Raw genomic sequence first — 26,557 nt, forward strand, 5'->3', positions numbered from 1 at the left:
GGTATTTTTGTAACCCTACTAGTTTATTCTAATTTTTTCCAAGTTTTCAGAAAAGTAAACAATAGAATAAACAAATTTAAATTCTCTCTGTGACTTAATTCTGTGTGTATTAATAAACACTTTAATGTCCCCTAAAAATATATATATATATATAATAATAATAAACAAATTTAATGTAATCCTGAAATTTTTAAATGGAAAATTTCTGTTTTCTTGGTCCTACTCTTTCATATTCTCCTATTTAATAATCTTCTTCTGTTGTTTTATTCAAAAGCGTTTTACACTTTTCCCGCTTCCTTGTCTTGGTCAAGATGTTTCTATCCAAGCCTAGCCTTGATTATCTTGATAGAAGAGCAATTGGCATAGATGATAATCTGAGTAAATTGCAGAGAAAGCAGTATCATAATCAAAATGATGAGCTTGAAAACCATGCCTCAAACAAACTTAGATATCTAATCCATGCTTATGGAAGTGACGATAGGGATGTTGTTACACCTTCAAGAGAGCTTCTTGACACAAATGTTTTGATCCAAAGGCCTTCTTCTATGCCATGGCAGAATACTGAACATGCAGTTCCTTTTCTTGGTGTACGTTTCCTTCGCTTGTTCTCGGTTCTTGTTGCTTAATGAGTTTCGTAGAAAATTCGATTATGGTGTTTGCATTTTTAAAAGAAAGCATTGTAATTGTTGTTTTCGCGGTTGATGAATTCATTGTATTGTTTCGTGAAATAATGCTTGAAAATAGCGCAATTCATAATCTGTTTTTCTATAGATGTATCAGCATTGATTATACGAAGTAAGTCCAAGTTTTCAGCATAAGTTAAAAAGGCTGTTTCTTTCTGCAGTTTGATCATGAGACAAATCATAAGCTGCTCTCTCTTTCTCAACCCATCAATTCCGGAGGAAGAGGTAAGGATTCAAGAATGATTTTCTTTAACACTTGACTCTATTAGTGTTGACACTCCGATCGGTTGTTGTGGCAGCATCGGTGGGGTTAAGGCCTCCGGTACAGGTTATACGTGGTTTGCACCCATCACCGCCCTTGAATTCGATTATGCAGCCTATGCAAAACCAGCAAGAACACCAGAGGCAGACTCCTTCGCAACTGCAACAGCTTGCAAGCGCATTCTCTGGTTTGCTTAATTCTCTACTGGCTCAAGGCGTGATCTCACTGACAAAACCCAATTCTGTTCAGGTATTTGAGCAATTTTCCTCCTTTTACCATGTAAAGTTTTTATCATGGTTTATTCGTCTCTAAACCATTTTATTTGAAATTTTAGGAATCTCAGCCACTCAAGTTTGACTCGGATCTTCTTAAGGCGCGTAATGAGTCTGCAGTCAAAGCTCTTTATGGTGATCTCCCAAGACAATGCAGAACCTGTGGCCGACGATTCAAGAGCCAAGAGCTCTGTAGCCACATGGACTGGCAAAAGACTAAAAACCATATGTCGAAGAACAGGAAACTAGACAAGCTGTCTCGTGAGTGGTTTGTAAGTGCACGTTTGTGGCTTATTCGCACAACTGATGCAGTTCCTGTGTTTTTACATTCTGAGATTATTGTGGAAAAGAAAAGTGATGAAGAATGTGCGGTTACTGCTCATGGGGATCGGAATGTATGCGCTCTGTGTGGAGATTCTTTTGAGGAGTTTTATAGAGAAGAGGCAGAAGAAAGGATGTACAAAAGTGCAGTGTATTTGAATGCACCGAATAGTTCACAGTTAGGCCCTATTGTGCATGCTAAGTGCAGGTCTGGCTCTAGTATTGTTCCCCAAGCAGGTTTTGGACAAGATGAAGAGGTATTTCTTCTGTCTTTGTATTTTGTTTTGCTCTTACACCTTTGTTATGCATGCATAATGCACTAACTATGCTTCTGACCAAGTTCATAAGTGAAACTCATGTCAAAGTAGTTACATATTTCAATTTACTGGATACAGAATTTGTGCTTGTCTAGAACTAGGTCACTAGCTTGTTTAACGAAAGGATCATTGACTTCCTCTTTAGTGTTTATTTAACTATTAAGAAGTAGTTTTGAAACAATCCAATTCACTGTTTAGTATTTTACCAACTTCATGAATAGGAATCCTAATAGGTTAAGTACTAATCTATTCTTATGCACATAAATCTTAGTTAAAATTTATTAACGCCCAAAAGTAATTAGGATTGATGTTTTCCTTTTCTCATGATTTCTTACAATCATGTGGGCCCTACTAAATTAGCACTTCTCATTTTGTAAGCAAGCACGTGATTAAGTGAGAAAGGAACTAGTAAACATGCCCTCAGAGTCTTGAACTGCGAAGGATATTAGTAATTAGTCATTTCCTTTCACAGACCGAATGTGGAATTCTTGTCTATGTATTAGTATCGTATAGATATACGTTTTGGTATTTACTTGATTGTTTATGTGATTTGCAGGGACCTACTGTAGAGGGTAGTCGAAGAAAGCGACTGCGGATTTAATATGGTTAGTTCAACTTCCCGCGTCTTCCGTAACTTATATTGAGTCTCTTCCTGTTTATGGTGCAAGCTTAACTAGCTCTTACAATAGTGTTGGAGGCAATGCCCTGGGATGTTGCCAGAATCATGTGAATGTATAACTTGATTTCTACCATTCATATATAATGCTGTTAGTAATTACTCATATTATGACGGATTTTTCGCTAGAGCGAACAATGAATGAAAGAACTTTTGCTTCATTCTAGCCATGGATTTGTAATGCAATACCGGAGTTTGTTTTATCTTCTCTGTTTTGTGGTTGACCATTCCAAAACTTAGTGTGAGAAGTGAGAACTGTGAAATATCTATGTATTCTTACGACAAATACTTTAAAAAGACGACAGTGAAAAGAAAAACCAGGATGTTCATTAAACAATAGTAAACAGTGCTTTTGGATTAGCATGTCGTTTGAGACACTAAAAAAATGCCAACGACTAAACGTCGTTTCATCTTTAAAACAACTCAACTAAACACAAAAATCATCCTAAATAAGTGCATTTACAAGACACGGTTTCCATATGTTAAAATTTTTGTTCTAATATACCAAAGGTTCAAAAAAAAAAAAAAGAAAAAAAAAGAGGATCACTGACATTGATTTGCATGAAAACGAAGTAAGAAACAAGCAATAGTGGAAACAAAACGAGCAAAAACCTTCATTTCATACACACACACACACATATCTATGTTCCAAAAACAGAGAATGCTCTCATTCTACACGAGCCTGCAAACTTTGAACTTGTTGTATCCTTGTTCCTACATCTATAAAAAGCTTTTGGCCACTACATCGTTCAAGGGAGGTTCGACAATGAAGAATAAAGAGCTTAAAATGACAATAAAGACACCGAATAAGAACAGGGATTTGCAAGGATCAGCTTGTCGTTTTACAAGTGTTAAACCTTCTTCTTGCCCAGTTCTTGAGGCTGCATCACCCAGTTGAAGTGTTGGGCATGTAAGTAAGCCATATGCCACGCCAGTAAAAGTTGCTCCAAAATGTGACCTATTCACAAGAAATCACACGTGTGTACCTTTATGATTGGGGACGGAGCCAGAAATTCTTTTCAGGATCGCGTGAAATAAACCAAAAGTTTGAACTAAACTACAATGCAATAGCCTTTTACACATGTACCTTTACGTTCACCTTTAAAATTGAGTTTTTTCATGCATAATAATATATAATACCTTTTATTCAATTTTGAGTATTTCTATCTTCTATATATTTGACATGGTCTTAAAAGAAGGAATAATGCAAAGGGCACTAAATTGTTTACTAAATTTTCGATATTGAATGATATGAGAATTGACTCGTGTAGAAGGATGCGTCTCTAATTTAACTGTTATTAATTGAGGCAGCTAAGAAACGGTTACATCAAGAATGTAGCTTTTCTGAAACCATGTGCAAAATCTCTTCTCCAGATGCCATTTTATCATTGGTTCTTGTTGTACAATTTATTTGGGATTAAGAATTGAGAGTGTGAGATTCTTGGAGAATCTCTGGATTTTATGTGGGATTTGGTGAGAGTGCTTGTTTCCTGAGAAAGTGAGAAACTGATATGCATACATTGCAATGAGAGTTCCTGAAAATCTTGCTGGGGGAATGAGGGTGCAATTGCTTCTGATTAGTGTATTGGACTGAGGACTAAATCCCTGCCTTGGATGTAGGATTGCTTATTGAAATTTGAACAAAGCGAACTTCTTTTCTATTTTGCTGTTTAAGTCGACTTCTTTCTGTTTGTTTTGCAGATTAGAGTATAAAAACCTCCTAGATCGTATACGATCTAAGGTGGAATGTAAACAAATATCTGCAGGATACTTTTTAAACAGTCTCTTCTTTAAATAATGCAGATCTTACCAGTCATCAATTGGACAAAAATGGCTCAATATCAAGCCAAGACCTGTAGCGATTATCGCCTTTTGGTACATACTGTCCGAAACATCCTTAGCAATAACATCTTTGTTTTGGTTCTGATAAATCAGCCAAGCTCCAATTATGGCATATACTGGTCCCTGAGATGAGAGCATAATGGGCTTAGTTCACTATTCAAAATGAAACGAGAAGAAAAAGTAAGAAACAATACAGCTTGCCAAAAGAAAATGAGCAACAGAAATTTCCTTCCAAAATATAAGCCTAGTAAAACACCAGAAAATAAAATTTGTAAAGAAATAAAAAAAGGGTTTTTCTAGATGCTTACTGTCCCACCAACAGTTGGGTCTGGTGTGTGAAGAAAGCTAATCAAGTTGCCAGAGATTCCTCCAAGAATGTAGATCAAGACAAAAGTGAATGAACCATATCCTTTACATACTTTAGGCCCAAATGTGAGAAGTACCCAACAACTAAGAGCAATGTGAAAAAATCCATAGTGCTGCATATACAAAATAGCACAAATAAAAGTTCAACCAAAATATATAAGATAAATAAATAAATACAAGCATATAATTAAAATTCTCAAATTTGCAGGACAACATCCTCTAATCAAACAACTATAGTCATAGAAACATAAGAGTTTAGTTCCCTACAATGGAACAACTATCTCGTTAGCATGCTATTAAAGAACAACAAAACTTAGAGCAATATGTTTAAATCGGTAAGGGTTAATTCCATTTGTAGTCCCGAAATATAACCAAATTCCATTTTAGTACTTGACTTGTGAACATCTTAGAACAAATCCCTGAACTATTAAGGCATTTTAAACTAGTCGTTCTGTCTACTTTACTGTTAAAATCTCGATAGAAAAAGACACGATGCTCTTTTTAATTGACGTTCCTTAACATGTAAAATTACAAAATAAATCTTTACTAAAGTCCTCTCGTGCCTTTTTTTTTCATTGAAATTGTAACGATTGGATGGATAGAAGGACTAGTCTATAACAATTTCATAGATCGGGTACTCGATGTTTTAGAATTCAGGGACTGAATAAGGATTTGTCCTATAATTTGAGGATTAAAAATGAAATTAACCCAATTGATAATAACGCCGATGATTATAAACAAGATAAATGTCAAAATGACTATGTAACACAGAATGGAAACACGAACCCAATTGTCAATCTTGTACCAGAAACATTGGCGTCACAAGCCTCCACCATTCTCCAACTAGGATCATATGATTGACCTTTGCTCCATATAACAATGGCAGAGAAGACAGCTCTAGTTCAGAGTTTCTAACTGGACTTGCTATTTCAAACAGAATAACAGCGATGTTTATAGAAGCCAATATGCTTCTGCACCAAATATAGTGGAATAAACAAGCGTTAGATCTAATAGTTATCAGCAAAAATAGTTCTATAGGCATAAAGTAAAAGCAGTGTTTTACATTAAGTAGAGATCCGATGTTTCGTCGTCTTGTTGCAACATTTGAGAGCTCTTTGGACTATTTTGACTTCTTTGATTCATGTTACTTGTAGTTTTAGCTTCTTTGCCTCTTTCGGATTCTTTACTAATAAAGAACGGTTCTGAGACTGCACTGTCTTTGACTGAATCCTCATCAAAAGAAGATGATGTCGTCGGCTCAACGATGTTCGCACTATCTTCTTCCAAGTCTGCATCTGAATTGAGGGTCAGAAAAGACTTTTAAGAAAGTTAGAAAGTTGCCTGCTAAGTTTATAACGGTTTGGTATAGATTGAAATAGTTTTGTACTTTTTACCTTTATCAAGCTTGTCAAGATAAGCATCTAGAATTTCCAACCTCTTCTTAGAGCTCAACTGATTAGTACTGCTTTGTACGGAAGATTCTGAAGTGTTCAAACTTTTGTTGTCGTCTTTGAGTTTTCCAAAATAAGACGACAAAGAACTCAGTTGCTTGTCATTGGTGTTAGAATCCGACGCACACCAAACTCTGCTCTGCGAATCGATTCCCGAAAACGATCTTCGTCGGTTTTTGGAATCACATGACCTGGCCTGCAGAGCAGTTCCTTCAGCCATAGTCCTAAAAACTCTCTCGCTCCTAAAGGCTTTCTCACTCTGTCTTGTTACACATTGTACTTGTTGAGTTTGATCTCTGTAGGGCATTTTGTAGCATATTGGAATAACAGACATGTTGTCCTGTAAGAAGAAAAAAACAGTAACAGATTAATAACAAGTACCATGTCAGAATATCAGCATCTATCACTTCTTTAAGGGTCTTAAAACTGTTATCACAAGAAAAAGAAAGATAAGTATACTTACAAGCATTCACATGTGTATGTGTATACTCGGTCATGATTAAAAAAAAAAAAACAGGGATTATTTTTTTTCTTTTTTTTCCCAAAACAAAAAAAAAAAAAAAGGGGTTTTTTTTTTTTCTTTTTTTTCCCAAAACAAAAAAAAAAAAAAAGGGGTTTTTTTTTTTTCTTTTTTTTCCCAAAACAAAAAAAAAAAAAAACAGTGATTATTCTTTTTCATTTTTTCTCACAAACCAAACAAACAAAAGAAAACCAAAAGTGGCATAAAGAGTTACTACTACGTGGTTTTCAAGTACCTGAACTCGCAGGTGTGTGTGGTTTCAGAGAATTACAAGGTTTTCAAAGGTTGTTGCAACTAGTTATTAGTATTCTTCAGCTAAATCTAATCCTTCATTTTCTCATTAATGGTTGTTAGAAATCCCATAAGAAAACTCGAACAGTAGACCAGACACAAGACAAGTCATGAAAAGGGAAAATAAATAATATTTGGGAAAGAAATCTCAAACGAATCTTTGCCTTATCTAGTGTTAGCCCATTCAGAAGTTGCCATGTCTGAGGCACAAAATCTGCAGCCTCAAATATGGTACAGAAACTCGGATTTTTGCAAATGGGCCCACCTCCGTATGGGCGTTGAGCTTCTTTGTGGTCGGAGGGGCCAAGTCAAACTCTGAGGTTGGTGACGTTACACGTGGAACCAAAGAGGAAGTGAATGGCTTTTGGTTTTGGTTTTTTTCTCTTTTTTTTTAATTTGGTTTTGTGCGGTCAATTACGTATCGTTCATTTCACTTATTCGTTTTTAATTTTAATTTTATTATAATTAAAAACTATTTAAAAAAAATACATTTAAAATTCTTATATAAAATTAAATTTTAACTTAAATTAAAAATTTAAATTTACGAACTAAACGATACCTAAAAAAAATGTTCAGGTTATAAGCTCCCCATCCATGACTGTCCCCCACATACATTAATGATGGTACTAATGTTGAGGCTTTCTAAGACGAAGTTTGGTTCATGAATTCATAATCATTATTTTAAACTATTCTCGGTTTACGTGTATTTTTTATGAAAGAAAATACTGTAGCGAGTCACGAACCATAATCCGAACCATGGCACGAATCCTTGCTCCAAACACACACTGAGTTTCTGACTTCCAAACTCCATGAGTTCTCCGATTTTATTTTTATTTTTTATATTCATCCTTATATTTTGAGGTTATAAAAAAAATTATATTTTATTTTAAATTGTATAACCTTTTGTGTAAAGATCACAATATCTCACATGAATGGGGATTTGTCCCAAACTGAACGGGGATGAATGATAATAATTAGAGACGAGAATAGGCAATAAGAGGGTACAAATCTTATCCTCAGTTGTAGCTGGCCGGGAATGGAGATAGCACATATTTGTTCCGATATACATATATTATGCATAAATTAGGGATAGTAATAAGGCGGGATGGGGTGGAGGATACTTTCTCATCCCCATTCCCGCCCCTCTAAACTGTCTTTTTTCCCATTTCCATCCTCACTTAAGGAGGGGTATAATTGGAGTCTTAAATTTTTTATTAGGGGACTTTTCTCGTACCCGCCTCATTCTCTATCATATATAGGATTATGCATTTCAAAATTATAACAATTTAAAATAAAAATAGAGTAAAAATTCATTATAAATTTAGATCAAAATTAAAGACTCAATAATAAAAATTAAATTCTTATTATATTACAAAACTAAATACAAAAATAATAACTAATGCATAAGCGAAAAGTTTAAAAACATCAAAACATTAAATGTAAATTATCTTTTTTTTTTTTATCTATTCCTAATAACTTTAAAAGTGGATGAGGAGGCAATAGTAATATAGTGAAAAATTGGTAATTGTCCTTTTTTCCCGGTATAAGAAACTATAATTGGTAGTATTTCCCTTTCCCAATTAAAAAAATGAAGTTATCCTTTTTTTTTTAAGAAAAATAATTTTAAGAGATTATAGTACCTAAATATATTTACATAAAAAATAACGCATTATGATCGGGGCGGATGCGGGATGGAGAGTACTTTCCCGTCCCTGCCCCACCACAAATGAGAAATTAGATTTTGTCCCATCTCCATTCTTATCTCCAATAATTATCCCCCATCCCCATCCCGTTTGTTTGTGGCGAGGTCCCATTTTCATGGGGATTATTGTCATCTCTAACATAAATATATATAATATCAATTTTTCAAGTTTAATTAGTCCCTTTTGGCTTTATTACTGTTTTTTGTTTTGCATAAGTTTAATTAGAATTAGAATTATTTTGTAAAACCTATTTAGATTTTGAATTAAATTTATATTTAAATTTTTTTAAAAAGTGTTTTAATTTTGAAATACAGTTCAAACCAGTGAACATGGATTAAACAAATCAATAGTTAAAATCGAGCTTCAAAATTATATTCCAAACTCTGTTTCATTTGAATTTTTTGGTTCAAGCAACTTGAACTAGTCTATTAAATAGGTTCTTTGAGCATCTTTAATGCAATTTTAATTGAAGCGTCAAAGACAAATTTATGGGTTGTTTGGTTGAGAGATTCGTACCCTGATTCGAATAACGGTTCATGGTTCGTTACAGTATTTTCTCTCATAAAAAATACACGTAAATCGAAAATGATTCTAATTTCATGATTCTAATCCATGAACCAAACGTCTCCTTAATATTTCGAGTATAAAAATAATCTCTAATACAATGCAATTTGTTGTCTCAAATTTATCATATATTGTACTTAATGACAATTTTATTACTAAGTACAGCACTTGACAAATTTAACAGATTTCTATTGATTATTATATTTATTTTTTCATTTAATCATTAATATTTTCATTTTTAAGTTATTTTAAAATTAAAAATTTACTCTTATAATTTTAAAACTTAACGGCTTTGATAAAAAATTAATTTGACATTTAAAATAACATTACGTATTAAAATTCAAATAAAAATAACATGTTAAATATACTATCATCACGCTTCGAAAACTTAACGGCTTTGATAAAAAATTAATTTGACATTTAAAATAACATTACGGATTAAAATTCAAATAAAAATAACATGTTAAATATACTATCATCACGCTTCAAATGTTCATATTAATATCTGAATAATTTAACAAAACTACAACTTACAAGCAACAAAAGAAAAAAAAAAAAAAAGACAAACTTGGTTTAGGTGGGATCTTTTTAGAATTCTCTTGTTAGTCCGACTCCCAATTAAAAACTCTGAAAATTCTGAATTGTGTTTGGCGCCGTCTCCAAAATCCACCAAAATTCAATTGTGTCCCGCCACGGCCACTCGGGAAGAGGGAGATCCAAATAAAATACGAAATTCGAAAAAAAGGCCCTCTCAATTAATCCCCTCTCCATTTTCCCCATTGGAGAGAGAGAGAGAACCAGAAAGAAACTCAAGTCATCAGACCTCGATTTCTCAGATCTCTTCGCATTTCCATATACGATTCAAGCAGCCATGGCTGTTATTTCAAGCCCTAGCTCGAAAACAAAGTCCCCTGCACGGAACAAGAACGAAAGCAAAGCGACCAAGAAGAGAGCTCAGGCCGACGACAATGGCGGAGAGCAATCCAAACCCAAGCACCAGAAATCCCCCAGATTTCGTGTCGTCGGAAGCCGAATCTACGATTCCGTCAACGGCAGGAGTTGTCACCAGGTTTTTTCCTTTCTTTCTTCTTATTTTTCTTTACGATTTTATCTTTTTTTTTTGGTAGTCAATTTTCTAAATTGCCTAGGGTTTAAATGAATTTTGATGTTGATTGCTGCAGGGCCGTCAAAAAACCATAGATTTTGTGGCCTCTTGTAAGAGTAAGAATGGGGAAAAGCCTTGCACTCTTCACTTCTGTCACAAATGTCTCTTGAACAGGTTAGATTTAGCGACAAATTGATAGTTTTTAATGCAATTAAGTAATTTTCGGGATTATTTTTACCTGATATGCTTGATTTGTGCGCCATTTTGAATGTGTAAGTAGATATGGAGAGGTAGCCAAAAAAGTGGATTTGTTGGATGACTGGAAATGTCCCAAATGCAGAGGCATTTGCAATTGCAGTTGCTGCATGTAAGTGATCTGATATTGGTCTAACTTTTAGCTTTAATCGGTTCTTGTGGGCGATTCTAATTTTTTTTTTTGTTTTTCAGGAAGAAACGAGGTCATAAACCCACTGGTATTATGGTTCGTGCGGCCAAGGCAATTGGGTTTAGTTCTGCTTCAGAAATGATCCTTGCAAAGGGGCTAGAAAATTTGGTTGGTACAAACTGTTATTATTGTACATATGTGTATATATAGGCACACACATGTACATGTGTATATATTTGTGTTTTTTAGTTAGACTTTTGGTCGGAAGGATCTGCGTTCCTTGATGCTTACAAACGAATCCCACTTTTGGGAATTGACAGGAGCGTAGAGTTTCACCGAGGAAACAAGGAAAGGAAAACTCTTATGATAAAGACAATGATGCAAACTTGAATACTAGGAATTCCAAACCAATATCTGATGGTAAGAGAGAAAAAAAATCCAAGCGAGAAGGTTTAAAGGAAATAAGTAATGCCAATAAAGAAGATGGTGCGTGCTCAAACCTGAGTAGTCCTAAAAAGCCTAAAGTTCCAGAGGGTGCGTCCAAAAAGGAGTTGAAAACTGATGTAGAGGATGGTGTTGTCCCCTTAGTGAAAAAGAAATATAAGAAAAAGGTTTCAGATGAGACTTCAAGGCCTTCAGAGAAAAAAGCATATGAAAATGAAATGAAAACTGATGTAGAGGATGGCAGTGTCCCCTTAGAGAAAAAGAAGTCTAAGAAAAGGATTTCAGATGAGGCTTCAAGGGTTTCAGAGAAAACGTCTGAAAAGGAGTTGAAAACAGATGGAAAAGATGTCAATGTCCCCTTAGAGAAAAAGAAATCTAAGAAGAGGGTTTCAAACGAGACTTCAATGTGTCCTATCAAGCCATATGGTAAGAGGAGGAAGGATGGTGAGATACACAAAGATCTAGGAGTTTCAAATGCTTTAGAAGATGATAATGCTAATGCCAATGCTAAGGCTGCTGTGAAGTCTCGTGAAATCAAGAAATGTGCAATGAATCTTGAGCAGAGAGAAGTTCATGTGGACCTTCCTCTGCCTCAGGGCACAATCTTAACATCTGTATGGGGAATTGACTTATCTCCCAAGGATATGGGACTTGCGCTGCAGTTTTTTGAATTTTGTACTGTGTTCGGAAAGGTAATACTATTGTTTTTATACCAGTTGTTGAGCTGATGTTGCTTTAAATCTTTTGCAATTGGTTATTGCATTATTCCTTTTGTTGTTTTTGTGGCATGGTGATTATTGCTTATAAGAAAGCATAGAGTCTTGCATATAACATTATAGTCCTTTTTATTTGTATTTTTGCTGTGGTAAAGTGTGCATACTATATGACTAACTCTTTTTTTTTTTTTTTTTTTTAAGGTTATTGATGTCTCGAGAAATCAAGCTTCATCTGTACTTCGAGAATTAAAACGTGGATCTAGTGGGCGTCGAGGACGACAGGGACAATACTCCTCAGTAGTTCATATTCACATCCAACTCTTGTCTCTTATTCAAGAGGATAAGGGAGACAAGTACAAACTTTTTTCTATCGAGTTTCTTTTATATTTCATCCTTTTGCTTTCAGTTGAATAATATGATTTGGTAATGTTCTGTTGAATTTGTTATATGACAAACTGAATTAAAATTGTTTCTTGACTAATCAACATTTAGTTATTTCCATTGAGTTTTTTTTTTTAACACATTACCTGGAAGAAACAGTTGATTTTTTTTCTCAATGTTAATTTTAGGTCCGCCTCAATTACTAAAGAATCATGGCTTCGAGCTTTGAAGAAATACGTATCTGAGTCCAATTATGTATCAAAAGAAATGTTGCCAGCTTCATTAAACGATGATGTTAACGGATATGATGGTTTAGACTTCTCAAAGAAACTTAGACTCTTAACTTTTCTTTGTGATGAGGCTCTTGGTACAACGTAAGTTGAAGACTATTGAGGCATAGCTATTTCTATATTCCCATTTTAGACTATGATGGAAACTTTTTAATTTTTCTACCAGAAAATTGAGAAGTTGGATTGATGAGGAATATTCCAAATTTGTTGAAAGAGAGAAAGAATCAAAAGAAAAGATTGGTGCAGCAAAGAGTAAGGTAATAAGCAAAAAAAGCCAAAGATCATGAATAGCTGAATGTAACATTCTTTTTATCTTAAATAAGTCTATAATTCCGAGTCATTTTTACTTGACAGGAGAAACTTCTCAAGCAGAAGTTGGAGGATGAGGTTGTGAAAGCTATTATTGCGAGAAATGGTGCCCCCATCTCAATTTCAGACCATGAAGCTCTTATTTCACAGTTTAAAAGTGATGTGGCGCAAGTTCATGCTGAGATGCTCGAGGCACAAGGAGTTGTTTCTAAGAGTAAGTTCTAATGTCTGATATTTTCTCTTTATAAGAATTCTCACAGCAAATTGTTTATTTGCTTCTGATGAAGAAGTTGACCAATTTCACTAGTCTAAGAAAATTAGCCTTGAAGAATCATGTTTCATGATTCCAAATTGCTTTTGTTTGGTGACTTCGGTCATCGGTTATGAATCTAATTGCTCAGTTTTTTTATTCCCTCGTCAACTATCCATGTTATACATGCTTGATAATTCTTGTATCATATTGTAGGAAGGCCAAGACTTGATGCTATGAGAATAGAGCCTTATCTTTTGGATGCCGAGGGTCGTGTTTTTTGGAACTTAAGATGTTGTGGCGGTAATGAGCTGTTACTTCAAGGTTAGTTTTATCTGCCAAACGAAACTTCCTTTTCGAGGATCCTATCTGAGTTTGCATTTATCATTTTTCTACTGTACAGATATGGGGACCTGGGATGTGAATGCATCAGCTGAAAAGTGGACTATCTATGAACGGAAAGAAGATATTGAGGAATACATTTCTTCAGTAAGGTAAAGAAATATGCTTAGCAGTGAAAAAGAATAGGCATATCATTATTTAACGATGTATTAACCATTTCATCATTACGTTTGCATTCTGTATTTGGTTTTGCAGGGCAAAAAGGATAAGGAGTTGTAAAATTGCTCCTGCTTAATTAGTGCAAGTGATGTAGAAGAATTATATTGATTCTTTGGATATTTCACCACTTTAGGCCATATAATTGGGGTAATTTTACATTTGCTCAAATTATATATACATATATAAATATTTATATATATGTATGTATCTATGTGTATTTGTTTTCAAGCATTAAAGCCAAACCAACTTCAAATTTTCAATGGAGTACTTAAGGGTTGGGTTTAGTCGTCCTTGGCTTTACCTAAATTCATTAAAAAATAACTCAGTTGCTTCTCAATTGATGTGGAAATGCATCTGATCAGAACAGCTTTGCAGTTATGATTTATAGCAGTAAACATGCGATCAAAGAATAAATAATGACAATAAGGGTAAAACTAATTCCTTTGTTGTTTCTGCATGGCATTGACAGGCTATATGGGGAGTCAATTGCTGTACTTCCTTCAGGTGCGCTTTTTTCGCTGCATCATTGATAACATAAACGTGAAAGTGTCCAGAGAATTTATCTCCTACTGTATATTTTTGACAGCATCGCTTGTTGTATGAGGCCGGATGATTTTAAATTTGAGAGGCAGAATGTACCAGGAATGGATTTAACCCTTAACAGTTGTTTAGCATGTCAGCTATATAGTACTTTGCTCACTTTCGATTTGTTTTTTGTCTTTTTTTTTGAATCTTTGTTGAAAATGTGGGATATAGCATCGCTTATTATGGACTATGTAATACCTTGTATAACAGTGAAAAAAATTGGCAAGGCTTTAATGTTTGTTGGAAATGTGGAATGGAGCATTGCTATGTGCATTCTCAGGTACTTGTAACGAGCAATTTGAGCTCATTTTCTTACCAGGCGATGTTCTTGAAGCTTGGTATTGAGAGCATGCTAGAGACCACTAGGTAGTGAGTAATCATCTTCCGCTTTTATTGTTATTATTAAGGTCTTGTTTATTTCATTGATTTGAGTTTTTAGTTTTAGGTTTTAACAGTAAAAAACTTTCAGAAAATGTCATATTTAACTTTTTTTGCTACAGTGAAAAGTTCTCAGAAAATGTTACATCTCAATTCAAATTGAAAACTTGAATTTGTGAAGTGAACGAGACATAAATGATTGTTGATTTGTCATGTTTGTTGAGGAAAAATGGCTAAACGACATGTAATTTCTGTGTAAAACGACATCACATTTTTAAACTACAAACTGTCTTAATTCATTAACTTAAAATGATGTGGCTTTTCGTTACGGGGCGGCAAATTTTGAGATGTTAACGACACGCTGTTATGAAAAATGACAGCAAATTTTTATACAATAATGATCCGTCGTTTCAATGTAAACGACAATAAGCTTTAAACAAAAAAAAACGGCGGTAACTTTCAATACACGACATGTCGTCTTTTGCTTAAAATGTCTAACAAACTGCACGGTAACAACATGTCGGTTTTCATGTCGTTTGGATTTTGATTTTTTTTTGGAAAGGGTCGTTTGGAACTGTGGATATAAATGACAAACACAAATTCCATTTTTCTCATTGCTTAAGTCTCCTGACGTCCTTAAAAAAAAAAAAAAAGTCTCTTGACGTAACCTTCTAAAATTACATGTATGATTGTGTGTAATATAATTATAAGTTTCGTTTATTTTATCGATTTGAGTTTTTAATTTTAGATTTTTATAGTTAAAACTTTTAGAAAATGTCATATTTAATTTTTTTTATTATAGTTAAAAACTTTAAGAAAATATTACATCTCAATTCGAATTAAAAACTCGAATCCGCAAAATAAATGAGATTATAGTAATTTGCGAAGCCCCAAAAAAGTGGTAATTTGAGAGGAAAAAACAACTAAACCTACGTGGGTGTAAATAGTATTTTGAGAAGCAAGTTTGCCCTTTAAAAAAGATTAATTTTTAAAATTTTTGAGCGGTGAAATAGTAATAAATAAAGAAAAGGGATAAAAGGAGACACGTAAGCGGAGATTTTGGCGGTTGAGAAGAGCCGGTAGTCTTGGCAGTTGCTTTTCTTCTCACACACAAACACACTTCTTCAACTCCACACTTTGCTTTTGCTCTCCCTTTGCTCGATCGAAAGAGAAGCTCAAATGGCGATAGGAGCAACGGCGCCACTGGCGAGAGGAAGTTTAGTATGTTCTCAGTCTCACCATAAGTTCTTGGGCTCCTCTTACAACCACCACACCTTTCTCTCCCTCCATCCTCCTCGTCCCTCCCACCACAACCCCGTTCGGTCCAGGCCCAACACCACTTTCCTCATCCATTTCGAGCCCATTGGGCCTTGGCCCACCCCCAGGCACCTTTCGGACCTCTTGCCGGCGACCCCTAGAGCCGCCGATTCCACTTCCTCCGTCTCCTCCTCCGCCGCCGACAAAACCCTCGTCCCCGACGATCAGTTCTCTCTCGCCAAGGTATTTCATGAATAAAAAAGAAGACAAAGAAAAAGAAAAATATCACTTTTAAGAAATTTTTTTTTTTAAATTTGTGTGAGCTGAAATTTTGCAGGTTTCGTTTGGTGTGATTGGACTTACTGTTGGGATTTCGCTCTTGGGGTGAGTTCTCTTTGCTCTGGTTGTTCTTCCTAATAGTTTCGAAGATCTTGTGTTAATTTTTACCTTGTTTTTTATTTTTTTTTTGTTTTTTGTGTGGAATTTGTAGATATGGTTTCGGAGCGTATTTCAATGTCCTTCCTGGTTCTGAATGGTCGGCTTTGATGCTCACATATGGCTTCCCTCTTGCAATTATTGGTATGGCTCTCAAGGTAATAGCTTCCTTTTTCCTCTTATTTTGTTTCCTTTTTATTGATTTTTTTTTTAATTTTAATTTTTGCAATAGTCGTATAGTGTTTAAATCATGTGATTTCACATGGTTTTAGTCTCTTTCTATAAACAAGTTCGTACTCCAGATTTTTACAGTCATTATTGATTTGGAGACATTCTGCAACGTTGCTAAATTTAGGAGGTAATCTGTGAAAATTAAAAGTTCAGGGGTAACTTGTCAATTATAAAAGTTCACCACACTTTGTTTTTTTTTTAAGACCTGCTTGTTTTGTGGCACCATTTGTGTAATGATGCGGATTATTATTATTTTTATATATTTGTTTCATGCTCATAATGTCACATATGTGGAGCAAAGCATACAAGTGTTTGTCCAGTTACTTGCTGTGGAGGCTTGTAACTTCACTATTGGATACCTATGGTTACATTTAATTATGATGGCAAAAAAATGAGGTTTTGTTTGGAACTAATTGAGTTAATTTCATGAAAGAAAAAATAAAGGGAAAATGAATAGATGACTGACATGTTAGCAGGCGTGATCTGAAATTTTTTTTGGCATGGCCCTAAGCGATGTCTTGTGACTTGAAATTTATCAGCATACGACATAATTTGCCTTTTGATGTCTTGCAGTATGCAGAACTCAAACCAGTACCATGCTTGACTTATTCAGACGCTTTACCGTTGAGGGAAACATATGCCACTCCAATTCTTAAGCAGGTAATTTTGTTGAAGTATTCATCCTTATGATCTATTTATAGGTTTCAGCATAATTTTTAATGGTTATAATATGCTATTTTTATTTTTGTTTCGAAAATTTCAAGTTAATTAGGTTGTTTTCTTTTCTAACCAAATGCTTTTCTAGAAGTTTTTTATGTTCACCCAATGATTGGGTCTTTTTTAGTCTGTTTCTCTTTCTTTCTTTCATTTTTTTTTTTTTTGGAAAATGCTGCTAGCTTTTATGTCATTTCTATGGTCAATAGAATATCCTCAGGAAATCACTTAGGCTTGTTATTCGTTCTAATGACTGAAGAACATACTTATAAAACCCAAGGAAAACCATAGTGTGTACAAAGGTTTGTCTTTGGTTGTTGGTTGGTGATGCAATTTCAGAGTTTTCTGTTAAGAATAAAAATAAGAAAACGGGGATTTTTTTTTTTTTTTTTAAAGTAATTCTGGTAGATTGTTTATATCATCATTTTAGTACTATTTTCTTGATCCTTAAGTTTTCAGTTCTCTTCTGTTATTGTTATTTGACGTTCAATGGAATGTTATTTCATTTCCTTAAATCTTATTTTCCATTTGAAATGTACTCGGAAGAAAAACTTTTTATAATGTACCCTCTCCCTCTCTTTTTTCTCCTCTGTTTTAGATCACCACAACGAATTAAGTCCCAATGAACATATTTTCTGGGACGATGGATAAGGGTGATAATTCGTGTTACGTGTCGTGTTTTGATTGTTTCTTTCTAAATTTACAGTCAACCTAAACACGACCCGTGACAAGAAATTTTTTAAAAACCGTAACACGAACACGACACGACACAAAAATGACCGGTGACACGAAATTGACCCGTGAACCTGAAATTGACATGATAATTGTATGCTTTTATTTAGTTTTTTACATATTAGAAATAACTTAAAATTCATAACACACTAAAATACAATAACATCCATTAAAATTAAGCAAATAATAATATAAGATTTTGAGTATAACTATCATGATATTACAAGTTCATAATAAAATAAAAAATATGTAATGAAAAATATATGTATTTTTTAGTTTTTTACGAGTTTTGTGTCGTGTTCGGGTTAGGCGGGGTCTAACCCGAAATTGACCCGTGTTTTTCGTGTCAATTTTAGGTCGACCCAATTCTGACCCGAACATCTTTTTTCTCAACCCTAACCTGCGAAATTCGTGTCATTTTTGAGTCGTGTTGTCGTGTCGTGACCCATATTGCCGACCCTAACGATGGGCATATAGCTTTCATGCAGAATATTTAACCATCATTCCGCCGTTCTCATACTTAAAGCACGGCACTTGTTGAGCTTTTTCTGCCATCACTAATAGACAACTTAACTTGTTCGACATGAAAGATGCTTATTGTACAGTGGATAGCTTTTTCCAATTAATTTAACCTAGGGAATGACAATATTTTTGGTTAGGTCAGGAATGATGTAATCAGATATCGCTACGGGGATGAACAGCATTTGGATGAGGCATTAAAACGGATATTCCAGTATGGTCAGGTATACTTTTCAAATTCAGACTGCCTGATATGCTTATTTTTATAATCTATCAAACTTGTCTACATAATCTGCCTTGTAGCCGGTAACTGACAAAATTTTGCCAAAAGGAATGAAATGAAAAATCCTCACTTTAATCATCTCAAATTCTTTAAGAGAAATCAATATTAACTTACAAGCAGATTGCTTTAAATCCACTTTTGGTTCTTTTTTTAAGGAAAAACTTGAAATTCTTGGCTCCAAATCCACAACACAACTCAAGAAATTAGCACTACCTTAATGATATTTATGTGCTAATTCTTTTTACGTGTTCCACTTTTCAGGGTGGAGGAATTCCGCGGAGGAGTGCACCCATTCTACAAATGATTCGTGAAGAAGTATGCTTTTCCCACTTGGTTTTAGTTTCAACATAAAAATGTTCACTCACTTCAGGCATAAAAACCTTAAAGTGTCTTTAATGTCACGGAAGAAAACTTCCCCACTCAACCAATGCATGGTGTATTTCAAATTCTGAATCTTTGATGCAAATGAAAGAAAGGACTATACTGTCTCCTCACATGCAAGAACAGACTGATTAATAACTGTAAATGATTGCATTTCGTAGAAAGTCTGTAATACTGTGAACCCTCTAGATTTCATCCCAAGTGACAGCTTGTTGTTGGTTGTAGTTCTGATGTGCGTACAAGCGTCTGTACTTTATTCAATGATTTGAGATGTCCCGACAGATACCATGCTTGATGAGTTGTCAACTTTCAATCTGCTCGTCATTATTGTTCCTTCAGTTTCTACTGCCTCATCTTGCTACTTGTATCAGGTCACGGAAGGTGGTAAATACAGTCTAGTCCTGGTGTTTGAGGCAAAAGCTTTGGAGTTGTCAGATTTTGAACTGAGACAGGTAAACATATAATTATACGACCCTACAAAACTCAGCCTTTTCAAGTGTTCATAACCACTTTTATGTATAATACACGAAGCCATGAAGATCATGTTCAAACACTTTTTTTTGGATGGTTTATTGAGCTAATTGACTTTTTAAGACTTGAATATTTAAGGGTGTTCTTTTCATAAGTTTAACAGAAAATTTGAACAAATTTTTATCAGAGAAAACACTATAGCAGAAAGGTTAAATGATTCAAACCTTTTGAAAAGGACGGGGATTGTAGTTGTTTATTCTGAGAATGGTGTGAAAAATTAACAAGCATACTGATTTTTAAGCTCAAATGCGTTCCAGGCTAAATTTGCTTCGTTCTTTGGACCGGGAATTACAGCTGAAGTTGGTGAGTTTATTCTTTACTAGCGTCAACAAGCAGAAATATATTCCATTTCTAGAAGAAAATCCTTAATTAACACCACCATATTAGACGCTTAGAAAGCATGTTTGTCTAGAAAATTGTTTGTTTATGTATTTATTTGAGAGTAATGGTGATAAATTGTTCATTGCAGCTAAGGGAGAGAAGGATCTTTATGAAGTCCGACTCATCTCCAATGCCGACTCCAACACATCATCTTCGTAACATGTATAATATATGTTCATAGTTTGGTCCCACTGGCTATACAAGCTATAATCTGTTGTAAAGTTTATGCTGAGATTTAGTTGGCAAAATATTAAAAGATAAAATTATGTATACAGATTTTGACGAGAAAGATATGCACAGTTGCAAATTAACCTTGATTTTTCTCCTTACAATGTTTTGGATATTGGCTTAGAACCCTGACTAACATTATATATATATATATATAGAGTTAATTATTAAAAAAAAAAAGTTAAAGAGTTAAGTAAGGAAGTCTATATATATATATATATAGAGAGAGAGAGAGAGAGTTAATTATCCAAAAAAAAAAAGTTAAAGAGTTAAGTAAGGAAGTCTACATCAATATCTATATATCTTGATCAATGAGGCTGATTTTATGTGAGAGAGAGAGAGTCATTGAAATTTGTCAGTATTAGGCTATAATGCAGGGAGAAAAAAAAAAGGGTAGAGGGAAAACTATGGTGAAGCATGCTTCATTTTGAGGTCAATCTTTTCGTTAGAAATTAACTAAGTAAACATTACATATATATATATATATATATTTTTTTTTTTTTCAGAACATAATTATGAGGAAATTTTCCTTGCTTCCTCGTGAGTTTGAGATTTTAGTTGTAGAGCTTCAGTTTACCAGGATGTTCGTTTTGAAATTTTAACATGGGACCGTTTCTCTGGTAAAGGGGAAGGTGAGAACATTTGGTGAAGAAACTCTCTAAACAAATAGCACCCAGAATGGGGGAAAAAAAAAAGAAGAAGAAGAGTAATAGCTAGAAATGAGAATTATATGGTTGGGTATGAAAAGATAGCCTATTGATAACGGTTAAAGACCAAACTTTTATAAAAATTAAACGGTTAAAAACCGTGTCAATAGAATTTTCATATGAATTAATCTTATCATTAGTTTTTCTTTCACAAAAATAGTATTCATTCTTATCGGAATAAACTTTCACCATTCACAAAATGGTGGATTTCAGTAGCTTGGGAACCTACCACTTAACGGGATTCATATCTTGTGAGTAACCCCCGTTAGAATGAATAAGAGTGCTCTGCCTTTCGAGAAGATTTTGCAGAGCTATTGGCGAGATAACATCAGTAGTGAACCTCAAATATATCCCTAAAAAATGGGCTCCACAAGTAACCAGCTAAGGTTCTGTACAATCTACCAAAAAAAGCTGCTGTCACTGTTAACCGTGTTTGGAATTGTTTTCGTCAGCATCTATTTTCTCTGTTTAGCGCTAACAAAAATTCCAAAATGTTCAACTGTGGGGGAAGAGAGAGAGAGAGAGAGTGAGAGAGAGAAAAAAAAAAGGAAAGAGAGCCGATGCAACAAATAAAAAGCATGCACGTGAATTCCCAAGTGTCAGCCAAATTTTCACCAACAGAAGAATAAAACATAAACGTCAGTGGGCACTACTGCATCAAAGAAAAATCAGAAAAAACCAAACAATCATAGACCCCATCTCTCCATGATTGTTCTCCCAAAATATTTTTCTTTCTTTTTACCAGCCCTTCAAAATCCCTGTTGTGAGAGAGAGAGAGAGAGAGAGAGAAGGAAAGAGAATCTCTCTCCAAACTACTCTAATTGTGCTTTTAGCAGTACCCTTTATTTAGATTAATAGGAATAAAGAAGAAGTGGTTCTTTCTCGGTTTGTGTTTCTCTCTTTGCCTTTTACTCATCCATGACAAGCACCCACCATGTCTGTTCTTTTGCTTATCATCTTTTCCCTTAATTGTCTTTTCCTCTTCTCTTCTTGTTTCTTCTTCCTCTTCCTCTCTTGTTTCTTTCACTTTCACCTGCACTTAATGCAAAAGCCCACATCATTATACTTGATTTGTGTTTGAGATCATCATATCATCAATAATCACATTTGACGTTAAGTTCCTATTGTTGTAAGGATACAAAATGCCATGCATTATAATGTTAGTACTTATAATAAGTGCTTAAAACAACTAAAAACACTTTAAAGATTGTCCATCTAAACATGTTTAAAAGTTGCTTTGGACTAAATAAGTTAAAAACAGTTTTTTTTTTTTTTTTCTGAGATCATCATATCATCAATAATCACATTTGACGTTAAGTTCCTATTGTTGTAAGGATACAAAATGCCATGCATTATAATGTTTTAAGTACTTATAATAAGTGCTTAAAACAACTAAAAACACTTTTAAGATTGTCCATCTAAACATGTTTAAAAGTTGTTTTGGACTAAATAAGTTAAAAACAGTTTTTTTTTTTTTTTTAAACCCGTTGAAGCACTTTTATTGCCTAAACAGACTTCTCTTTCCTGCAATAAATGGAGGGAGACCTTCAAAAAAAAAAAAAAATAAATAAATGGAGGGAGAGAGCAACACTCTTATATAGTTAGTCCGTACATTTTTAATTTCCTAACCTACTAAAAAACGGAGCTTCGTAGAGTAGGCTATATCCTAGTGTAGTCATGGTGAACATTTATGAATGTTAAATTTGTTTTAAATCACATGAAACGAAAAAACCAGCAAAATTGACAGAACTTAATACAAATCTGATAGCTCTAAACAGAGGACCATAAAATTCTCAAAAAAAAAAAAAAAAAAGCAAAGATCAGTATGGGAAACGTTCAAAAACATGTTGCCTACTTTTAATAATAACTATCAAGTCACAACATCTTCTGTGTGCAAAAATAAATAAATAAATAAAATAGAGACGTTAACCTAAACTTTGTAGTACATTACAAATTGCCAATGTAGCTAGCATCAAAGGTACAATGGCGCGTGGCCTTTTTAAGATTTTCAATAACGATGCAAGGAAATTGCGTTTGAGAAAGCACAAAATCATTTTTGTGATCAGCCCCTGAAACACATGACCGTCTTTTCCAAAAAAGAGAAAGGAAAGAGAGCAGTGTAATGGCATTTTCAACGAGAGCCCCAAGAAACTAAAAGTGGGAAAAGAGAAGTAAAAAGGAAAAGTCATCAAGTGGTCTTGTTAGCATTTTTATCACAAGAATCTTACGAAAATACAAAAAGAAGAGGTTAGAGAAAAAAAAAAAAAAACACCCATGAGAAGGTAATAAATGTACTGGAGAAATAAAAGGGTGTCTAAATTTATGATTGATTTTGGAAATTGTTTTCTTTCTGAATCTTGTTATGAAGCTTCCAAAAGGGTTCATGATCCGGGTTTTCAGGTTGGGGTTTTTTTTTTTTTTTTTTTCTCTTACAGAAAAAAAAAGTCACTTGGTAACTCAGACAAGAACAATTGTAAATATGTACTGAAAAATCAGACTTCTTAGGGGAATTACATATAAGAAAGGGAAGCAAAGCAAAAGAAGGATGTGACAACCATAACTAGAGGGACCAATTTAGTGTTTGTAAGTCCCTGGCCTAGGAAGGTATGGGTTTAGATTTTTTTTTTTTTTTTTTTTTTTCCTAATCGGCATGGGTTTAGTTATAGTACACTAGTTCCTCTTTGATTGTCTCATCTGAAGAAAGAAAGTAGAAACCACTCGTTTAGAAATACTAGTCCTAGTTACTATCCGATCCATGCATAGGAAAAAAAGTCTTAACCAAGTTTGTGACATGTATAGTTGTTCTCTGTTTCTTACTTTTGCCCTTCTGTTATTTTGGGTGTATTTAATTTAATTTTATTTCATTTTTTTTCGAGGAAGTTATATTGTGTGTATTAATCCTAAGCATAAAATTCATCCAAAAGTCTTTGATTTTTGAATTATGCGGTATTAAGGTACAAAAAAGTTTTAGCGCTAGGATGTGATTTTTAACTGTTTGATTGCATCAATTTATATTGGCTGCTAATGATGTGATTGTTCAGCCATATTATCGGCTAATTGGAGAACTTTGAAAACCACTAAACCCATTATCACTCAACACTTACTGAAACCCAAAAGAAAAAAAAATTTTAAGGAAAAAAAAAAAGAGCTAAGGCGATTTTACACACTTAGAACTCTCTATCTCTCTCTCTGGGAAACACACAATGATGCATAGCTTAATTAAAAAAAAAAAATCTACAACAAACAACTTACCTGTTCTTCAAATAGTAATTTTGCATTTGAATTAGGAGAATCTCCACCTTCAACCTCACAACGATTCAACGATCTCTCTGTAATGGGTGGTGTCGAAGCAGGGCTAAGACTGCTCGAGCTTAGCTCAGGCGGCGTGCTTTGAGTTCCCACGTCCCTTTTCATGCCTTCCATTCTCTTTTCTGCAAAGAAAAATATAAATAAATAAAAAATTAAACAACAAAAAATCAGTCATAACAATTCAAACACAGAAAAAAAAAGAGTAATAGGAAATATATAAAACCTGGAATTGGAAAGTGATACTGAAGCATGTCTTGTTGTTGCTGCTGCTGTTGTTGTTGTTGTTGTTGTTGTTGTTGTTGTTGTGGTGTATTAGAAAAAGGCTTTGTTTGGATTTGGCGAGAGTAGTGGGAATTATTGTTGTAAATGAGAGGAGCCGACATTGTTATTCTGTTAGTCAAGTTTCGAAACGATCTTCCACTTAGAGTTTTAGCAGACAAGCACTCCATTGGAAACTCTCCCGACAGAGGATTGCATATGTACTTCTCTGCTTCGTTCCACTTTGAATTCAAAGCAAACCCATCTGGCGATAAGCATTCCCAACAATTATATGCCGCTCTCGCCTGCAATGCTGCCCAAGAAAACAACACCCATTACACTTAAAACACCAAAAAATTTTCCCAAGTAGAAAAGAGAGAGAGAGAGAGAGAGAAAAGTTGTTACCTTGGAGAGCAGTGGTGAATGAGTATGTAGAAGGGTCGATCTCATCTGCGGAAAATATGGAAGGAATTTGAGGTAAAATTGAAATTGCGAAACTGGGTTTTGAGTGGAAATTTATGACAAATTACCTCTTAAGGAGTAACCAGGGGAAGAAGCAGTGCTGGATATGGTGATGTTTGATCTGAAAGATCTTGTGTCTTCTCTGAAACTTCTAATGTATGAAGCAGAGAACCTTCTTGAGTTGGTGTTTTCGCGGCTAATATTTCTGGCCTTAAGACCCCATTCTCTCAAGTTGAAATCTGTCTCTTCTCTTCTCCGAGAAGTAGAATTATGTGGAGAAGAAGATTGTTCCATAATTAGTGAAGAAGCTCATGCAAAACCAAACATATAAATTCCATTTTTTCTTCTGCAGGACAATGTGGTTCAGTTTTATGTAATGAGAGAATCTAAATTCTGCAAGGACTTGGACGCCACATAGGAAAACTGTGTTTGCGGTTTGTTGTTTTATAAAATTTTATTTTATTGGGTTCCCTTTTATATATATTTGAAGGTCAAGATGGGAAATCAAAATGAGAAAATACCCAAAGACATAATAATAGTGGGAAAAGAACTAGAGTTTCCTAAAGGGAGAAACGAGAATGAAAGGTTGAACTGAAGAGGGGTTAAATTTGTTAGTTGTGTTTTTGGTGATGCTGTAATTGGAAAATTTTGATCTGGGGGGTTGGTATTTCTTTTGCATCATTTACTTGTGGTGGTATTCGAATTTTGCAATGTTGTTTTGATCCCAAGAGGAATAAAAAAAAGATATGCACAAAAAGAGGGGAAAAATAAATAAAAGGAAAAAAATATCATGCATCAGATTAAGATATGATTTTGACTCTCCACCCATGCATAGGGACAGAAGGGTGCACATTATTTTAGTAGTTTCTAATAAAAAAACTTACATAGGAAGTTCAATTGGATGAATTTTGGAACTTTGGTCTTGCAAGAATCTTACGTGATTAAAAACTGATAATTTAAAACTTACAAGTTTTTCAGATGATTCCAAGATCAAGCTTTTGTCTAAATGATTAGTGTTTGAAACCACTCGGTTTGGCTAATATTTGAAGGTTTCTGCATTATTCATTAATTTACTTACAGTTGGGCTGAGACAATTAGTTAGTGATATAAATGACCATCCGATTTACGGGACAGTGGGCACAAAAGTTGTTGTAGCATTGCCTAGAAAAAGGCCAACACCAGCCACCAATAGTACCATGAATTTAAATCTCATGTTATAAAATTGTGCAACCAAGAACCAACCTTGAGGATGGAATATCTTGATGTGTGTATAAACTGACTCTCTTGTGGGTTAACGTTTTTAATGAACTTGGTCGAAATGTATGGATTAATTTTCTGAAAATGTAAATAAAGCTTTCGCAATCATGATGGCCAAATGTCTCTATTTGTAGTTGTGAGAATCATGGGATAACTTATTTATTTATTTCTTGTTGGTTTGGGGGTTGAAATCGTGGGAT

The 26,557-nt window shown here is 34.3% G+C and overlaps 5 protein-coding genes across 6 annotated transcripts; 3 read left to right on the forward strand and 2 right to left on the reverse strand.

Moving 5' to 3' along the window:
- The first annotated feature begins 311 nt into the window (after positions 1 to 311).
- LOC21392022 (polyadenylation and cleavage factor homolog 4) lies at positions 312 to 2,478 on the forward strand. The gene is made up of 5 exons (XM_010105509.2): positions 312 to 587; positions 845 to 908; positions 983 to 1,194; positions 1,280 to 1,795; positions 2,412 to 2,478. Exons 1-5 carry the CDS (start codon positions 312 to 314, stop codon positions 2,454 to 2,456), a joined length of 1,113 nt encoding a protein of 370 aa, XP_010103811.1. The 3' UTR covers positions 2,457 to 2,478.
- Positions 2,479 to 3,247: 769 nt separating this feature from the next.
- Positions 3,248 to 7,083, reverse strand: LOC21392023 (RHOMBOID-like protein 9, chloroplastic). The gene is made up of 7 exons (XM_010105510.2): positions 6,946 to 7,083; positions 6,134 to 6,530; positions 5,803 to 6,034; positions 5,545 to 5,710; positions 4,682 to 4,852; positions 4,342 to 4,496; positions 3,248 to 3,489 (listed from the first exon to the last, which is right to left on the reverse strand). Exons 2-7 carry the CDS (start codon positions 6,522 to 6,524, stop codon positions 3,252 to 3,254), a joined length of 1,353 nt encoding a protein of 450 aa, XP_010103812.2. The 5' UTR covers positions 6,525 to 6,530; positions 6,946 to 7,083; the 3' UTR covers positions 3,248 to 3,251.
- A 2,739-nt stretch (positions 7,084 to 9,822) lies between these two features.
- LOC21392024 lies at positions 9,823 to 14,557 on the forward strand. 2 transcript variants are annotated; one of them, XM_024170366.1, is made up of 14 exons: positions 9,823 to 10,337; positions 10,450 to 10,547; positions 10,654 to 10,740; positions 10,821 to 10,926; positions 11,079 to 11,894; positions 12,120 to 12,271; positions 12,488 to 12,673; positions 12,756 to 12,846; positions 12,944 to 13,112; positions 13,365 to 13,472; positions 13,552 to 13,642; positions 13,746 to 13,856; positions 14,179 to 14,213; positions 14,296 to 14,557. In XM_024170366.1, exons 1-12 carry the CDS (start codon positions 10,140 to 10,142, stop codon positions 13,783 to 13,785), a joined length of 2,142 nt encoding a protein of 713 aa, XP_024026134.1. In that variant the 5' UTR covers positions 9,823 to 10,139; the 3' UTR covers positions 13,786 to 13,856; positions 14,179 to 14,213; positions 14,296 to 14,557. The 2 variants fall into 2 exon arrangements, with proteins under 2 accessions (XP_024026134.1, XP_010103813.2); XM_010105511.2 differs by having other exon boundaries at positions 14,179 to 14,556.
- A 1,179-nt stretch (positions 14,558 to 15,736) lies between these two features.
- On the forward strand, positions 15,737 to 20,447 carry LOC21392025 (thylakoid membrane protein slr0575). Its single transcript, XM_010105512.2, has 9 exons — positions 15,737 to 16,172; positions 16,267 to 16,313; positions 16,420 to 16,522; positions 17,169 to 17,255; positions 18,701 to 18,784; positions 19,105 to 19,158; positions 19,596 to 19,676; positions 20,013 to 20,058; positions 20,225 to 20,447. The coding sequence occupies exons 1-9, from the start codon at positions 15,852 to 15,854 to the stop codon at positions 20,293 to 20,295; spliced, it is 894 nt and encodes a 297-aa protein (XP_010103814.1). The 5' UTR covers positions 15,737 to 15,851; the 3' UTR covers positions 20,296 to 20,447.
- Positions 20,448 to 22,089: 1,642 nt separating this feature from the next.
- On the reverse strand, positions 22,090 to 25,405 carry LOC21392026 (uncharacterized protein DDB_G0283357). Its single transcript, XM_024170369.1, has 5 exons — positions 25,169 to 25,405; positions 25,044 to 25,088; positions 24,604 to 24,951; positions 24,324 to 24,502; positions 22,090 to 22,109 (listed from the first exon to the last, which is right to left on the reverse strand). The coding sequence occupies exons 1-5, from the start codon at positions 25,392 to 25,394 to the stop codon at positions 22,101 to 22,103; spliced, it is 807 nt and encodes a 268-aa protein (XP_024026137.1). The 5' UTR covers positions 25,395 to 25,405; the 3' UTR covers positions 22,090 to 22,100.
- Between the last annotated feature and the right edge of the window lie 1,152 nt (positions 25,406 to 26,557).

This window comes from Morus notabilis, unplaced genomic scaffold (genome assembly GCF_000414095.1).
Source record: "Morus notabilis unplaced genomic scaffold, ASM41409v2 Scaffold1006, whole genome shotgun sequence".
NCBI classification, from domain to species: Eukaryota; Viridiplantae; Streptophyta; class Magnoliopsida; order Rosales; family Moraceae; genus Morus; species Morus notabilis.

Bases quoted from the DNA above. Each gene is read 5' to 3' on its own strand.
- LOC21392022 (XM_010105509.2), top strand. From the start codon at position 312: ATGTTTCTATCCAAGCCTAGCCTTGATTATCTTGATAGAAGAGCAATT. The intron at 909-982 runs GTAAGGATTCAA...TTGTTGTGGCAG, and splicing joins CATCAATTCCGGAGGAAGAG to CATCGGTGGGGTTAAGGCCT. The intron at 1,195-1,279 runs GTATTTGAGCAA...TTGAAATTTTAG, and splicing joins CAAAACCCAATTCTGTTCAG to GAATCTCAGCCACTCAAGTT.
- LOC21392023 (XM_010105510.2), bottom strand. From the start codon at position 6,524: ATGTCTGTTATTCCAATATGCTACAAAATGCCCTACAGAGATCAAACT. The intron at 5,711-5,802 runs GTAAAACACTGC...TATTTGGTGCAG, and splicing joins ACATCGGATCTCTACTTAAT to AAGCATATTGGCTTCTATAA. The intron at 3,490-4,341 runs GTAAGATCTGCA...TCTTGTGAATAG, and splicing joins TTTTGTCCAATTGATGACTG to GTCACATTTTGGAGCAACTT.
- LOC21392024 (XM_024170366.1), top strand. From the start codon at position 10,140: ATGGCTGTTATTTCAAGCCCTAGCTCGAAAACAAAGTCCCCTGCACGG. The intron at 11,895-12,119 runs GTAATACTATTG...TTTTTTTTTAAG, and splicing joins TTTGTACTGTGTTCGGAAAG to GTTATTGATGTCTCGAGAAA. The intron at 13,113-13,364 runs GTAAGTTCTAAT...ATCATATTGTAG, and splicing joins ACAAGGAGTTGTTTCTAAGA to GAAGGCCAAGACTTGATGCT.
- LOC21392025 (XM_010105512.2), top strand. From the start codon at position 15,852: ATGGCGATAGGAGCAACGGCGCCACTGGCGAGAGGAAGTTTAGTATGT. The intron at 19,159-19,595 runs GTATGCTTTTCC...TACTTGTATCAG, and splicing joins TACAAATGATTCGTGAAGAA to GTCACGGAAGGTGGTAAATA. The intron at 20,059-20,224 runs GTGAGTTTATTC...TGTTCATTGCAG, and splicing joins GGGAATTACAGCTGAAGTTG to CTAAGGGAGAGAAGGATCTT.
- LOC21392026 (XM_024170369.1), bottom strand. From the start codon at position 25,394: ATGGAACAATCTTCTTCTCCACATAATTCTACTTCTCGGAGAAGAGAA. The intron at 25,089-25,168 runs GTAATTTGTCAT...TATTTTCCGCAG, and splicing joins CCCTGGTTACTCCTTAAGAG to ATGAGATCGACCCTTCTACA. The intron at 24,952-25,043 runs GTAACAACTTTT...TTTCTTGGGCAG, and splicing joins ATTCACCACTGCTCTCCAAG to CATTGCAGGCGAGAGCGGCA.